Below are 17,734 nucleotides of genomic sequence, written 5' to 3'. Positions count from 1 at the left end.
AGGGGGGAAAAGGCTTCTATCAGCGGAAAAGTACAGGGATGTAACGGATTACCTCCTGATATAAGACAAAAAGTCCTTAGAATGGCCACCATATGTCTCTTAGGTCAGACAGAACTCAAATGATGAATATAGTAAAAATCAACAAGAGAACCTCTTTATTCTTTCTCAATTTCTTTCACAGCATTTGCTACTTTATCATTTGTCTCCCCTACCCAAATGTAAGCTTGCAAGGACTGTTGCGGAAGGTTGCAAGGACCATTCTATATGCCTAGTATACAGAATAGAGCCTGAATACTGGGCACTCAAATACTTATTTATTCAATGAATGAATGTTTCGTAAATATATATTTACAGCTACTGGCAGTAATACATATACAGCTACTGGCAGTATTTCCTGGGAGACAATTTTGAAATGAATCATTTTATTAGGGAAAATTATCACCAAAAGGACAAAAGCCTGACAAAATCGTTTACCAACTGGCCTAGAGCACAGTATCTGTATCAACATTGCCAACAGATATGAACAGAACCAACTGAGAAAAAAAATGAACACCCATTAGTCAAGTGTGCAGCTTGTGCCTGTAGTCCCAGCTACTTGGGAGGCTGAGGTTGGAGGATCACTTGAGCTCAGGAGTTTGAGGCTGCAGTGAGCTATGACCACACCATTGTACTGTAGCTTGGGTGACAAAGTGAGACCTTGTCTCAAAAAAAAAAAAAAAAAACCATCTCCCAGCCGGACCAAAACTCATTCTAGGGAGGAAATGTATTATTTGAGTGGTTTTGAGAGCAAATTTTCAGAAGAACGACACCTGCACATCATTTAACTGCCCTGAAAGTACTACTGCTTTATTACAGCTCACCGGTGAAAAGATGGGAAAAGGAGATTTTTGTGGTTTTACTTAAATGAAAATAAAATGGCCAGGCATAGTGGCTCACACCTGTAAATCCTAACACTTTGGGAGGCTGAGGTGGGAGGACTACTTGAGCCCAGGAGCTCAAGGTTGCAGTGACCCTGCCTTTAAATAAATAAATAAGGCTAAGATGAACCATCTGTTCCTCTTGCTGCAAGAAAGGTGCACGAACTTATTATTCAGTCTCTTTTTTTCATGAATGAACACACTTTTGTAGTCCTTCTCCAACTTTCATGTGATACATTAGCCCAAAGTCATACACTCAGGGACCTGGGATGTACACCATCAAGAGGCGAAGGGCAAGCAAGCTGTATGTTTTATCTTAAAGTCATGCAATTTTACATTCTAAGTTGTAACATACCAGTGTATATTCTGTTTATATTATTTACCATCAAGTAAGCCTGACGCTGCAAGGCAATGAGCCATATTTATTCTGCAGCTTCAAATGCACCCTGCACTCTGCTGTGTACTCCAGAGACTGCGTTTCCCAGTTTGAGAAAGACCAGTTAGGTGAAACTGTATTCTATTCTAGAAGGTGACAATAACAAACTAACTGGAAAATTACAGGATAGTATAAAGCGTATAAATTTTGAAGTTTTAAAGAAGTCCTGGGTTTAAATTCCAACTCTGCAACTTACTGTATGACCTTCACTCTTCTGTAAAATGGGGCCCAATACCAATTATCTTCCGGAGTTGTTCTGAGGATTAGAAATTACAAAAGTTCTGCCGGGTGCGGTGGCTCAAGCCTGTAATCCTAGCTTTTTGGGAGGCCGAGACCGGCGGATCACGAGGTCAGGAGATCGAGACCATCCTGGCTAACACGGTGAAACCCCGTCTCTACTAAAAAAAATAAAAATAAAAAAACTAGCCAGGCGAGGTGGTGGGCGCCTGTAGTCCCAGCTACTCGGGAGGCTGAGGCAGGAGAATGGCGTAAACTTGGGAGACAGAGCTTGCAGTGAGCTGAGATCCGGCCACTGCACTCCAGCCTGGGCGAGAGAGCAAGACTCCATCTCAAAAAAAAAAATTATTATAAAAGTTCTAGCACAGGGAATAGCACTCAGAAATTAGTACCTATTCTCAAAACTGCCTGAGGCCAGCCTTGACTAAACGTATGCACTGATACAAAGATAGTGGTTATGGAAGCCTCACTGAGAAATTTAATGGGCAACAACTTACAAAGATCTTTCCACATAACACAAACTCTAAAAACTAAGTTTTTAAATCATTGCAAAGCTACCCCGAAGGAAGAAAAATAAAGATGTAAAACTAGTACAGATGATGGATTTCCTGTGGGCTAAAAAATCTCAAAACTATTAAAAAATAGCTTATGACTTTAGATATCTGAAAGGTAAAAACCTGAAAGAAACAGTGGGAAAAACATGGACTGGGGGTCAGGAAAAGGCAGTTTCTCCTCTATTCCATACCACTCAAGCTGGGCACACAGCATATATCTCCAGGATGAAATCCTTCATCAGCACAGAGAAAGGGCACTTTGGATAATTCTTCCTTTCCATTTTTGATACACAATAGCACTGTTTATGTAAAAGAATAAAGCACAGCACCTGGGATGAACAAAAGGCTGTAATTTAGCCAAGGCCTCTGCTGACAGACTGGAAGTAAAGGCAATAAAATAACCGAGATTCAATTATTACTTCAGTGATCCTCGCAGATGTCAGACTCATGAGCACATAACACATCTGCAAAAGTTATACACACAGGCATCAGGTCACCTCCCACACTACACCAAATCAGAAGGATCTGCACGTTGAGAAAAATCACACTACTCAGAACGAGCAGTTTCTTAGATTAAGTACCAGAGTCATAAAACAAACAAACAAACCGAAAAACTCCACATATATGGCTTCCAAAGAAACAAAAAAGCCTAAATAACTACTTTGCAAGCCTATACCTAACTAGTAAACTGTCATGCTCTACATGTAGAGCAGGTCAACTACATAAATTACATTACTTGAATTTACTCCACATCAAAGCAATAGTTCAGTTTGTACTGACAGATGGAAGAAACTATCTGTAGAGTACAAGCAAAAGAGAATATGCTGAAATGCAAGCAAAAAATAAGGATGTTCTAGTAAGGAGACTAAAAAGAATAGGTAGAAATCCATTTTTATCCAAGTCTTGAGATGAAGAGGCATTCCATTCAAAGACGACTGCTTTCTTTAAAAAAGCATACAAGAACCAATCACCTGGGGAGCTACAGTATGTTTACTTTCTTTACATCACAGCAATGGCCCCACCCTAACTCCTCTTTAAAGAATCACAAATGTTGAGAGTCCCTATTATTGATGGAAGAAGGCCATAGCTTTCAGGAATGTTGTGGCAAAGCATTTCTGACTAGTAATAATAACAAATAAATAATAGATTGATAAGTATTTCCTGACTAGGACAGTTCTATTAGGTTAGAGCAAAAGTAATTACTTTTAATGGCAAAAATCGCAATTACATTTGCTCCAACCTAATAGGAAAAGGTTACAACTCACTAAATCTTAACCCTGGCCAAATTTCATGAGTGCAACAGTAAAAGAAGATGAAACAGAACAAGATCTAAGGGAAGATCACCAGGCTATGAAAAAAGAAGAATAAAAATATCTTCTCATGAATATCAAGTTTTAAGATAGAAGAACAGAAAATGGTTAGACAATCCAAAATATAAAATGCCCTCGATTTTCGGTCTCCAATTATGGCAAGTAAGCAAGGATAAAAAGGACCCTGGGACTGAGCGACCATATCTAAATTGGTCAAATTCAACTTCCAGTCAACTTCTGACCCGATGGATAACCTCACAGAAAATCATAACAGAAAAATATTCAGAAGGAAAAGAACAAAGGTAAAGTCAGAGATATCTGTTTTTGTAGGAATTGCCAAAGAGGATCTCGAGAATACGATTCTTTTGTGGAGGTCACTGTCTTGGCTTAGATATCAGTTTTTAACACCTCTACCTAATTCCATTTGGAATTTCATTTGGTTTAATGTTCTCAACCCTGGCTGCAAGATTAAAATAACCCAGGTAACTTTTGAAAAATAGCAATGTCTAGGTCCTGCCTCCCAGAGGTGGTGTTTAATTACTCCTGGACTCAAGTATTGATAGTATTTTTTTTTTCTTTGTAGTTTCAATGGCTAGAGAGAGAGTATTTTTTTTAAACTGGTAATTGTGTGATACCAATTCTGCAGATAGAGTTGAGAATCATACAGTTATTAGGAACCAGGCAATACTTTGTTAGCAGTACACCACTGACCTCTATGGGTGAGGTTCTGTTAGAAACCCATGATAAAAGTAGTACCAACTGTCTAGTGGCTTGGTTGCTAGCCTTCCTGAAAAGATCACTGAGCTAACCTAAATGCTGCTTCCCAAACCACCACACAATTCTAAACATGGCCATAGTTTAAATAGGAGTTTGGGTTGAATTCTACCACTCCTAGCCACACTAGTCTCCCTAGAAGGCAAAAGAAAGAGCTTTAACGAAATAATAAGTTTCTTGCCCTCTGAATTAATTTAAGGGAGAGGAGGAGCCCTCTTTCCAGAAGTCTGTTTACTACTGAAGAGAAAAAGCGCCAGGCGTGGTGGCTCACGCTTGTAATCCCAGCAACCTGGGAGGCTGAGGCAGGTGGATCACCTGAGTTCAGGAGTTCAAGACCAGCCTGGTCAACATGGTAAAACTCCATCTCTACTAAAAATGCAAAAACTTAGCTGGGCATGGTGGCGGGCACCTGTAATCCCAGCTACTTGGGAGGCTGAGGCAGGAGAATCGCTTGAACCTGGGAGGCGAGGTTGCGGTGAGCCAAGATCACACCACTGCACTCCAGCCTGGGCAACAAGAGCAAAACTCCATCTCCAAAAAAAAAAAAAAAAAAAAAAAAAAAAGCAAATAAAAAGAGAGAGAGAAAAAGGGGCATCTGATATCTGAGCATCTAGGTAGCTATAGTTCAAACACTATAAACTGAAGTGGTTCACAGTAGTCACCAGATATTCTATGTCCTTAATGTGCAAAATGTGGCCCATGGACCAGCAGCTTCAGCGTCACCTTGTTAGAAATGCAGACTCTAGGTCTCACTCTAGACCAACTAAATCATCTCTCTTAGGCTCAGTGTGCTGGCTCACACCTGTAATCCCAGCACTTTGGGAGGCCAAGGCAGGGGGATTGCTTGAGCCCAGGAGTTCAAGATGAGCCTACCCAACATAGTGAGAACCCATTTCCACAAACTAAACAAAACAAAACAAACCCTCTCTGGTACAAAATCTTTAGGAGATTCACAGGTATATAATTTATTTTGAGAAGTACTCTGTAAGGCAAGGATGCATTCAAAAAATGGCTTTGAGGATTAATCTTCTCTTTAGATAATTTGCATAAGAACAATAAAAGCATTTTAAAAGTCTACTGCTGCCTTAGAAACTCATCTTCCACACAGCCAAATTTAGGTCTTCCTTGTGATGTTCTCGAAAAAGGAACCTTGATTCTCTGAGTAAATATATATTTAACCACATACGGATCCAAAGCAAAAATAAGGGCTTTAATTTCTTCTCATCTTGATTTCTGGGATATCTTTCAATCTCAGAATAAGCTGAAGAAAACTGCACTGTAAACAATTTCTGGGCTGTAACACCAAGGATACCATTTTAAATCCCAAAGTCAGGAAAAGCTAAAATTTAGAGTTACATAAAAACATAACTGGGCCTATGTAACAAAAGTTGCATATTTAGAAATCCGATTAGAAAAACAACAACTTTCCTATCCCTGAAAGAATATCCCTTATATAAAAAAAAAGAAATAGGCCTGTGTGTAACTTTGGCTACTACAAGCAGGTTCTAACAGCTTTTCCCTTTGATACAATACTTGCAGGAACTCTAATGCAGATGACTGGGCAGCTATGTAAAATATGATGACAAAACCCATTGGTTTTGGAGTTGGCATGAGCTAATACAAAGTCAAATGAAAATAACATGTTTCTTTTTTTCTATGCTTATAGTGGGTCAAGTAGGATTCTGGTCTGGCAACATTAAAGGCAGGGCCTCTTTCTCCCCTCTATTCCTTGAACTTAGTTTGTTTCTCATTCTTAGGTTCAATGAGTCCACCATGTAGTAAGCTTCCCCACCAGGGCATGTAATAAACTTGAGGAGGATGCAAAATTTAACTTGTGGTTGATATGTGAACAGAAAGGAAGAGCTATTTTAATTTTATAAGGGATTCTTAGGAGCTTCCATGAATATTTAAATATTTGTCACTCTCCTGAGTCTATAAGGAGGCTAGACAGCAATGTAAGTAGAATCATCATATGAGGAAGCTATTCTGTTTATATAATCAGTCAGTTTCAATCATTAAAGATATGAATATAAAAAGTATTTGCTTATATGCCCAAGAAAGACGATAGAAGTGCTCATTGTGTCAATACACGCTGGAGTTCACAGCTTGGTCAATGTATAAATTCTAGAAGCAGTGATTTTCCATTAATGAAATGCACAACCCACAGAGATATGACTATAACCCTATTTCCTTGGACTCTCTGCCAGCCAAAAAGTAAATGAACCTCTACTGGCTGGTATAAACCCCAGATACAAAATTGCTCATAAAGTAGAAGAGAAGATGCCAGTATATGCAGCATAGAGTGCAGTTGTTTTGCATCTGTCATCTCTGGGAACATATATTTTCATATCTAAGATGTCAGCCCTCCAATGATATTGGAAAACAAATCGTTATTGGGCATCTTTATAGTCATTGGGTTGACAAAAATCTCTTTTGCAAGGGTCTGCTAGAAAAGCCTCTCTAATTCCATCACAGTTTAAGGCAGTCATGTGATAGACTTGTTATTTTTCTGGCCTTCTCTTCATAGATTGAAGGTCACCCTTAAAATTCATTTATCTTGTACAGAAACAAAAAATAACTTTGGTTCCCACTGGTGGCAAATGTTCACAGATATTCTGGATTTTGGAGCCTTTTAGTATTAGAATCCTGGAAGCTAATTAAATTGGAAGTATGACAGAATGGAGTAGGTGGGGAAGAAGGGAAAAAAAGAACCAATCAAGCAGCCCTTTCCAACTGTAATAAAGGTACATTTTACTTAAAAAAAAAGGCTGCCTCAAAACCTTTCAGAATTAGGGCATAAGTAAATAAAATATAAAAAAGGCGAAGGTTTGAAAGCGTCAAAATAGGATGATTTGTGTGAGGTCACTTTAATGTCGTTCAGGTCAAAAGGAGAATTGATGTGGGCTATCCAGAGTTAAGAGCTAGGAACAATAATAAACTCTGGAAAAGATACTAAACGTTAAAATTGCTGAACAATAGGATGGTTAAATGTCAAAAGTTCTATTTAGAGGCAGGACAATGAAATAATCCCGTACACCTGCAGACATACCCCATTACTGATGATGAACAGTATTAATTATAATTTTGCCTTACTAAAGACAAAGAATCCTGTCCTTTATCAAAGGACATTACTGCTCATCAAGGAAAGGTCTAGTTCTAAAAAGCTGAATAATTTAAAACTCTCTAGCATATCAAGAACTAAAAATAACCAAAAGAACAAGGGAAGAAAGATGCTTACCAGACTATCTAGTCCTCCTCCTAGGAGATCCACCGCTCCCATCTGCATGGAGGACACCTGTGGCACATTGACTGGGGGACCGAGGTCAAGGTTTAAAAGATCCCCTAGAAGATCACCTTGAGAGGGGATAACCTGAGGCTGTTCCAGATTCGTTGCAGTGGTAGTGCCAACAGGGCTGTCACCTGCATCAGTGCTAAAATCACATACACATAAAATGGACAAAAGAGAAAAGTCAGTCTCACCTAGGACATAATATGGCAACAGTAGTTAAACATATAGCTATATATAACTATCAAATACAAGGGGGAAAAAACCCTCTGATTTTATAACCATTTGCTTATGCTCATGAAGAGATAATAGCAATTCTTATTTTTATCAAATACAGTTGCTAAAATGAAAATAAATTATATGATGTAAACCTTGTCAGTTATATAATATAATTGGTCAATTTTAATTAAACATCTATGAGGGAACACTGTAAAGAGAATTCTATGGTTCTCTGTATAAACTGTAAAATATATGGTTCCTGCCCTCAATGGCTTACACACCAACAAAAAAAATCAGCATTTACAAAATGACTAAAAAGCAAGTTTACTGCGTAACAGCAGAAACACGTATTGTGTGTCTGTATAATTGATAGGATACGAGTAACACAACAAAAAAAGCTTCTCGGAATGGTTTTATGAGGAACTACCAGAGAGAAACCTCCAAAGAGGAAGAGAAGGTTTGTACAAAGGCACAGAAATGAACAATTGGACTTCAGGGGTGGTAAAAAAATTATATTGGCAGGAGCAGAGTTTGGGATTGGTAAAATTTGGGGGAAGAGAGAACAAGGAAAATAAAACTTTGAAAACTAGTCTAGAGAGCTGATTTTTTATAAAAGAAATGCAGAATCACTTTTATTTCTTGAACAAAGAACAGAAACTAAAAATAACATTAGAGGAACATTATTCTAGCACCTGTGTGTATAATGAACTGAAGTGAGGAGAATGGACATGAAGATCAGCTAAGAGTAATCTAAACTGCTACGTTGTCAACTATGTATGAAATAATAAAAGCTCAACAAGCTATAAAAATAAAAAGAAAGTGGTGAGTTCCAAGACATTTTAAAAGGACTAGGTAAGAGAAATGATGACCTTTTCAATAAATGGTGTGGGTTAACTGCACAGCTATGTGGGGGAAAAATGAACCTCGGCTCCCTATAACTCACAAGGTAAACAAAAATTGAGATAAATCAGACATAAATGTGAAAGGTAAAACCTAGTTGAAAACCTAGAGTAGCATCTTATAAGCCTGGAGGAGATAATGGTTTCAACAAAAAGCAGTAGCCACAAAAGAAAAAAAGTAATAAACTGGACTTCATCAAAATTAAGAACATGTCTTCCAATTACACCATTAAGAAACTGGGAAAAGATATTCTCTACAAACTGAGAGAAGATATTCACAATACATATACCTAACAAACGACTTGCATCCAAATTATATAAGGAATTCCTACAAATCATTAAGAAAAAGACAAATCATTAAAAACAGGCAAGTCGCAAAAGAGGATACAGTAACATGAAAATGTGCTTAGCAACTTTACTCATCAGGAAAATGCAAATTAAAACTATAACAAGACACCACTATACACTCACCAGAATGGCTAAAACTAAAAAGATCAATAATACCAAGCAGTGCTGACAATGTAGATCACCTGGAACTCATACAGTGCTAGGAGTATACACTGGTACAACTACTTTGGAAAATTGGCAGTGTGTGTCTCCTACAGCTAAACAGAAACCTATTCTACAATCCAGCAATTCTACTCCTAGGTATATGCCCAAGATAAATACGTATATAAATCTACCAAAAGACAAATACAAGAATATTGATAGCAGCCACAAACTAGAAATAACCCAAAGATGCAACAGAAGACATAAATAGTATATTCATGGAATGGAATACTACACACCAATAAAAAGGAGCAAACTACTAAAAACACAGATTAACCTCACATTATGTAGAGCAAAAGACACAAGACATAGAAGAGTAAAAACTGTAGGTTCCATTTATATCACACTCAGGCAGAGACAAAATGAATCTATAGCGATAGAAATCAGAACAGTGGGCCGGGCGCGGTGGCTCAAGCCTGTAATCCCAGCACTTTGGGAGGCCGAGATGGGCGGATCACAAGGTCAGGAGATCGAGACCATCCTGGCTAACATGGTGAAACCCCGTCTCTACTAAAAATACAAAAAACTAGCCAGGCGAGGTGGCGGGCGCCTGTAGTCCCAGCTACTCGGGAGGCTGAGGCAGGAGAATGGCGTAAACCCGGGAAGCGGAGCTTGCAGTGAGCTGAGATCCAGCCACTGCACTCCAGCCTGGGTGACAGAGCGAGACTCCGTCTCAAAAAAAAAAAAAAAAAAAAAAGAAATCAGAACAGTGGTAATCTCTGGAGTGTGCACACTGACAGTAAAGGAACACGAGGAACCTTCTAGGGTGCTGAAAATATTCTTTATCTGATCAGGGTAGTGATTATATGAGTGTATACATATGTAAACATTCATTGAACACTAAATGCTAAGATTAGTGAACTAATCTATTACTAACAGATTGGACTAATCTATTACTTAATAGAAGCAATAATGTTAATATAAGTAACATGAAGATATTCTCCACTGCATAAGCTTACATCAGACCAGAATAATCCACTGACAGCCTAACATTAATAAACAATATAATAAGCACCCTATTATTTATACTGTTAATCCGACACAGGCATGCTCTAAGGAAAGATCACAAAAAGTACCCAGCTTGTTTACCAAAAACATCACCTCTAGCATTACCAGTATTAGAGGCACTGCCTGCCCAGTGACATATGTTCAATGGCCGTGGTATCCTGACCAGGCAAAGGTCAGGCAATAACCTTAATGCTAAGGTTATTATAAATTAGATGTCAATTTAAAAAGTAAAAGTCCTACCAAGAAAATTCCAGGCTCAGACGGCTTCACTGTGAATTCCTCCAAACATTTAAGGAAAAAGTAAGACCAATCTTACATAAACTCTAAACGAGACTAGAGAATGGCCACTGAGAAAATCTGAAAGTAGGTTAGCCTGCTTATTGGATGATATTAAGTACTTATGTCCAATTTGGTTAGGCTTGATAACATTGTAATTTCAAGTCTTTATCTGTTAAAGATAACAAGTACAGTACTTATGGATGAAAAGATAACGAGGTCTGGGATTGGATTTAAAATATTTGAGCCATCTCAAAAACAACTGTGGGGCAATAAATGAAATAACATTGGCAAGATACTGATAACTGCTGAAACTGAGTGATAGGTATATCCAAGTTTGTTATACCACTCTATCTTGCATATTTTAAGATTTAGATGATAAAAAGTAAAAACAAACAAACAAAAAAACAGCCAGACGTGGTGGCTCACACCTATAATCCTAGCACTTTGGGAGGCCAAGGTGGGCAAATCACCTGAGGTCAGGAGTTCGAGACCAGCCTGACCAACATGGTGAAACTCAATCTCTACTAAAAATACAAAAAAATTAAAAATTAGCTGGGAGTGGTGGCAGGCACCTGTGGTCCCAGCTACTCAGGAGGCTGAGGCACGAGAATCACTTGAACCCAGGAGGGGAAGCTTGCAGTGAGCCAAGGTCATGCCACTACACTCTAGCCTGGGAGACAGAGTGAGACTATATCTCAAAAAAAAAAAAAAAAAAAAAAAAAAAAGTAAAAAAACACTGTAACAATTTAATTAATAAACAAATGTTTTCTTCTAAAAAAGCCTAGGTAAGCTTTGACACAAACAAAAACTGAGAAGTAAAAGATTAGTTACACCTCTAATAATCACAGGGGAATCTAGAAGGATGACAGGAAAACTTTTATGCGCAGTTCTCAATTCTGATAAAATAAGTAAGAAAAACAAGTAGAGAAGCTTGACAGAAACAAGGGACTGGGCTGGGCACGGTGGCTCACACCCAGAGTCTCAGGGTAGAGCACTGGGCTGGGTAATTGAGAACCTGTTCATATTCCAGCCGGGCGCGGCGGTTCACGTCTGCAATCCTGGCACTTTGGGAGGCCAAGGCAGGTGGATTACTGAGGTCAAGAGTTCGAGACCAGCCTGGACAACATGGTGAAACTCCATCTCTACTAAAAGCACAAAAAAATTAGCTGGATGTGGTGGCACACGTCTGTAGTCACAGCTACTCAGGAGGCTGTAGCAGGAGAATCTCTTGAACCCAGGAGGCAGAGGTTGCAGTGAGCCAAGATTGAGCCACTGCACTCCAGCCTGGGCTATAGAGTGACAGTCCATCTCAAAAACAAAACAAAACAGACAAACGAACAAACAAAAACAACAAAACCAAAGGACTGGCAGTCAGAGAAGTAAGCTTGGTTAGAAATTCACATACACATCTCAGGTGAAAACATGAGGGTGGGGGGCAGTGTAGGGTGGTGGTAAAAGCAGGGGATTAAGTGTTGGCTCCAGTAATTACTAGCTGCATAATTTCTGGCAAGCAACAACCTCTGTGAGACAAAATTTCCTCATCAATAAAATGGTAACAATATCACGGAAGCATAAGGTTTTATTAGAGCAAGAATCAACTGAAAACATGGTCTAACTGGTAAAGCTCTGTAATATATTAGTGGTTAGTGGGTATTTTCCCTAAGGGAATATGTAGAGAAACAGAAAGAAAAGGTTCAGATCGAACCTTTTGATACAACCAAGATCAGTAACCAGAGAAGAGAATAAACACGGAACTGCAAAGATTAATGACAGAGATACAATCTAGGAAAGCTGATTTACAAGGAAAAAGTGTCCAGGAAGTCATGATGAAAAGGCTTTAAGAAATAAAAAGGGGAAATGATTTCATACACCTGGCAAGAAATACATAAAATCTTTCATATTCTCTACACATGAAATTCTGTCATCTTCTGACATATACCATTTAGAAAATGTGACAGAACACATGGTTCTATCAGTATGTCTAAAAATAAGGTAGAATAGGTATTCCGCACATATTTTTCTTCACTCTAATGGAATGAATAATAGGAGAAGTGAGTTCAATGAAAAGATATAAATGATCCTACAGATTCTACAAGAATATGATACATCATTATTATACATCCTTTCTCAATGGAAAATATAAGAAAATTAATATAATGACATTTCCAATTTTAAGAGAAATAACTGCATAACTGTCATCAAAGCAGTATTTTCTAAAGGTGAGATTTTTCCGAATTAGACAACTATTTACTACCTCACCGCCATGAAGCAGCTGACAAGTATAAGCATAGTAAGCAATATCCAAGTAAAAATCACTTCTCTCTTTCCCAGGTGATTTTAAAAGACCTAGTGAAGTGAGCATTTTTTAAACCTCTAGAAGATGCAGAATAAGGCTTTAAAGTGTTGCTTTGTTTCCTATGAGAGGTGTATCACTTATTAATCTTACACTGCAGAACAGAGCTAGGTAATGTCAATACTATTACAGACATGTCATTTGCAGCAACGTATCATCCCCATTTATATCAAAACAGATTTTCCTTATATTTGCATTTCCCTTAAAAACACAAAACATGCACAAATGGACAAAAAGGAGGTTATCCAAAAAGGAACCACAAAAGAAATTGTGAAGATAAGAACTTAAAGGCTATTAATCAGATAAAGGCCTTATGTAAGACACTTTCTTTTTAGATAACTTAATGTTGGTTCTCTCCCTGCGTTTAAGAAAGGGTTGTTTTTACTTATTGATTCATTTTCCCACTTCCATGTGAGGGTTAAAAGTTATCAGGAGGCTAGATACAAACACAGTTACAGAGGGAAGTTACAACAGAAATTCCGTATCTACAACGAAACTTGAAGCACAGACTGGGAGAAATTCTTAGAAGTTAAATAGTCTCATCTATAGAATGTTAAACATGCTTGCCGACAAGGAGAAACACCCTAACTTACTATAAGGACTAATCCTTATGAAGCTCATATCTCCTCTGGATTAAAATTATAGCACCTGCTGTAAAACCAAAGATTCAACTCAATCATGAAAGATTAATAATCTCCTTGGATGTTGCTGTTTCTTTTTCATTTGTCTGTATCCACAGTCTATTTACATAGAGCCCAAAATGCTGACCACACCAATTTGTAAAGCAATAAATACTACACTTTGGCCATTCACAAAACCACTTAAACAATAATATACATTAGACAATCGAACAAGACACTCATTAATAAAAGCCCAATTATTCTAACTACTCTGGAAGGAAATCCTACTTTCATCAAGGTCTATTATGATTGACGAAGGAATCAGATTCTGAAAAGATTCTGAGATACCCATTATAAGAGTTTATTAGAGTGTTTCTTCTCCCTAATTAGAACTTTAGGACAGCTACAAAGTAAGAGCTCCATGTTACCCAAGAGCCTGTTCATATCAATTTCCTTGTTGAAATGGCCAATTTAAAAAGGTACAGGTAACTGAAAAACTAAGTCCACACAGAAGTCAGGCTTTTTTTTTTTAATAAAACAATACTGAAATATTATTTCATTAACAGTTTTACAGCATAAGTTGTACCTACTAACTTTCCATAAGGCTCAACAAAAGCTACAGTAAAGGGTCAAGATGGCTAAATGTATACACAGGCTTTTTTCCAAGTTTTCAACTATGGGATTATTTCTATTCTCTTCTTAGCGCAGACTTAAGCAACTTTCAGACTTCATCAATTTAGAAGGTCTTCACCACAATTTTCTAAAGCCATAATGTACTCTTAGATTGGAACACAGAGGAGTCTTTCACCCATTTTATATGTGGTCACTGGTATTCAGTTGGAGCTCCCTGGGGTTGTACAGTAGCAGGTTTGCAAAAATGTACAGCAAGTTCTTTTCCAGACTATAAAAGCATAAAGAAGACCAACTCTGTCTAAACAGAGTCATTTCTCACTCAAAGACAGTTCACACCTTCTTACCTTCCATGATGAATTGGCAAGTGTTTACGATGAATTCCATGACTTCCTTCCACAAAAGCATTAGGAGGCTTATGATACACAGAGGCCAAAGAACCAATGTGGCAGATTAGCTCATCCAGCAGAGTTGGCTCAATAAGGTCCGTCTCCTCAGAGATCAGTGGCTTCTCAGACAAGACTACTTCTTTAGCCGTGACAGGGTCAGTTGAGAGAAGGCGCCAATAAATATAGCCCCGGTCTCGAAGGTCAGGATTATCAGAATCCTAAAGAAAAGGCAAAGGCAAGGAGGTAGAGATGAAACTGTTCTCCATACAGAAACCCAAACTGCTGGATTTATCAACCAATGCTGTAGTGATTTATGCAGACGGGGTATTAAGAAGATATTTCAGGCTGGATGTGGTAGCTCGTAGCTCATGCCTGTAATCCTAACACTTTGGGAGGCTGAAACAGGCGGATCACTTGGACCCAAGAGTTTGAGATCAGCCTGGGCAACGTGGCAAAACCTTGCTTCTACAAAAAATATAAAAAATTAGCAGGACGGGCTGGGCGCGGTGGCTCACGTCTGTAATCCCAGCACTTTGGGAGGCCAAGGTGGGTGGATCGCTTGAGGTCAGGAGTTTGAGACCAGCCTGGCCAACATAGCGAAACCCCATCTCTACTAAAAATACAAAAATTAGCCGGGCTTGGTGGCGCGTGCCTGTAATCCCAGCTACTCAGCAGGCTGAGGCAGGAGAATAGCTTGAACTCAGGAGGCAGGGGTTGCAGTGAGCTGAGATTGTGCCACTGCACTCCAGTCTGGGCAACAGAGTAAAACTCTGTCTCAAAAAATAATAATAATAAAAATAAAAAAATTAGCAGGGCAGGGTGTAGAGCCGCATGCACATGTAGTCCCATCTACTCAGGAAGCTGAGGGAGGAGGATCACTTGAGACCAGGAGGTTGAGGCTGCAGTGAGCCATGACTGCACCGCTACACTCCAGACTGGGCAATAGAGTGAGACTGTCTCAAAAAGCAAGCAAATGTGTTAACTCAATATGGTTCTAATGTAGTCATAATTCTGTAATCTCTAATGTTTCAAGGGATGTAACTATAAATTAAGATGGGTTAATCCTAAGACTCAAATTCAAACAGAAATAAGGAATAGAAAACTAATGCTTAATCTGGTAAAAGTTAACTGGTTGAGACGGCCTTAGAACATAAAAATTTTTTAAACTAGGGCTGGGCGCGGTGGCTTATGCCTGTAATCCCGGCACTTTGGGAGGCCGAGGCGGGAAGATCACCTGAGGTCGGGAGATTGAGACCATCCTGGCTAACACAGTGAAACCCTGTCTCTACTAAAAATACAAAAAATTAGCCAGGTGAGGTGGCACATGCCTATAATCCCAGCTACTCAGGAGGCTGAGGCAGGAGAATCACTTGAACCCGGGAGGCGGAGTGCAGTGAGCTGAGATTGTTCCACTGCACTCCAGCCTGGGCAATAAGAGCAAAACTCCGTGAAAAAGAAAAAGAAAAAAAAAAAAAAGAATGTTTTAACTGCTTTAAATATTAGCAGGCTTATTAATAACATATATTATATCTTACATATATTGTACCCACACCTTCTTCCTTCATGCAAATATTTATTAAGTACCTCCTATTGAGACACTGGCTAGGCCCTGGAAATAAAGAGGTAACAATACACTGCCTGACTTTAAGAAGCTCACATAATATTAACTATTTCAATAGAGTATGAAAGGTACTATTATCTAAATAATCAAAAACTGTTAAAGAGAAGACATAACTGCTTCCAAAAGGAGTGACACTTGAATTTGGTGGTCTTGTTTTGTGCTATGGTGGTTTTTAAATAATTGTATACATGTTCACGGTTAAAAAGAAATTATTACCAAACATACCGCATCACAATTTATAAGTGTATGACATAAAAAAAAAACCTCCCCCAATTATCCAACCCTTCTCCATCTCAACTCCCAATCCCCCAAATAGCCATGATTAGTAATGTGGTGTACATCTGTCCAGATGGGACACACACACACTTATTTCATATAAAACCAGTTTCATATTATATATACTGTTTTGAAGTTGTTCTCCATGTTGATGTATACAATTGCACTTTTCCACTGTAACGTCCACTGCACCATTAAATATTAGTCCCCTACTGAGGGACATTTAGACTGTTGCCCGTTTTTCCCTTTCTACCTTTATTATTATTTGTTTGTATGTATGTATGTATGTATGTATGTATGTATGTATGTATATATGTATTTTGAGACAGAGTCTTGCTCTGTCACCCAGGCTGGGGTACAGTGGTGTGATCTCGGCTCACTGCAACCTCTGCCTCTTGGGTTCAAGTGATTCTCTTGACTCTGTCTCCTAAGTAGCTGGGATTATTGGTACGCAACACCACACCCAGTTAATTTTTGTATTTTTAGTAGAGAAAGGGTTTCTCTATGTTGGCCAGGCTGGTCTCGAACTCCTGACTTCAAGTCATCCGCCCACCTCAGGCTCCCAAAGTGCTAGGATTACAGGCATGAGCCACCGTGCCTGGCCTATTGTTTTATTTCTTTATTTTTTGTGTGATCATTATAAAGTGGCAATAAATATCCTGGTACCTACCTCAAAAGTATGTCTATATGATGGCATTTATTTATGCAGGAGTTGTTCCAATAGCAACTTATTTTTTTTTTTTTTTTTTTTTTGAGACGGAGTCTTGCTCTGTAGCCCGGGCTGGAGTGCAGTGGCCGGATCTCAGCTCACTGCAAGCTCCGCCTCCCGGGTTTAGGCCATTCTCCTGCCTCAGCCTCCTGAGTAGCTGGGACTACAGGCGCCCGCCACCTCGCCCGGCTAGTTTTTTGTATTTTTTTTAGTAGAGACGGGGTTTCACGGTATTAGCCAGGATGGTCTCGATCTCCTGACCTCGTGATCTGCCCGTCTCGGCCTCCCAAAGTGCTGGGATTACAGGCTTGAGCCACCGCGCCCGGCCCCAATAGCAACTTATTAAAGGCAACAATAAGTCCCTGTTTCAACTTCTGTATTTCAAACTCATAACCAGACCAGGTACAGTGGCTCATGCCTGTAGTCCCAGCTACTAGGGAGGCTGAGGCAGGAGAATCATTTGAACCCAGGAGGTGGAGGTTGCAGTGAGCCTAGATCACGCCACTGCACTCCAGCCTGGGCGACAGAGTAAGACTCCGTCTCAAAAACAAAACAAGACAAAACAAAAAAAAACCAAAAAAAAAAACCAAAAAAAAACCCCGAAAACCCAAAAAACTCATAACCAAACAAAAAATATTTTCTTTAAAATAGGACAATTTGAGGGCTTC

At 38.9% G+C, this 17,734-nt stretch overlaps 1 protein-coding gene across 6 annotated transcripts in view; it reads right to left on the bottom strand.

Moving 5' to 3' along the window:
* AP2B1 (adaptor related protein complex 2 subunit beta 1) overlaps nucleotides 1-17,734 on the bottom strand; it is a 140,236-nt gene that overhangs the window by 63,708 nt on the left and 58,794 nt on the right. For all 6 annotated transcript variants that reach the window (XM_015119084.3, XM_077970803.1, XM_015119083.3 and 3 more), the window contains exons 13-14: nucleotides 14,419-14,678; nucleotides 7,467-7,659 (exon numbers count right to left, since the gene is read on the bottom strand). In XM_015119084.3, the coding sequence (XP_014974570.1) occupies nucleotides 7,467-7,659; nucleotides 14,419-14,678 (453 nt within the window). The remainder of the gene's footprint in view (nucleotides 1-7,466; nucleotides 7,660-14,418; nucleotides 14,679-17,734) is intronic.

This window comes from Macaca mulatta, chromosome 16 (assembly GCF_049350105.2).
Source record: "Macaca mulatta isolate MMU2019108-1 chromosome 16, T2T-MMU8v2.0, whole genome shotgun sequence".
In the NCBI taxonomy this organism is placed as follows: domain Eukaryota; kingdom Metazoa; phylum Chordata; class Mammalia; order Primates; family Cercopithecidae; genus Macaca; species Macaca mulatta.
This window is presented reverse-complemented; position numbering and strand designations above follow the sequence as displayed.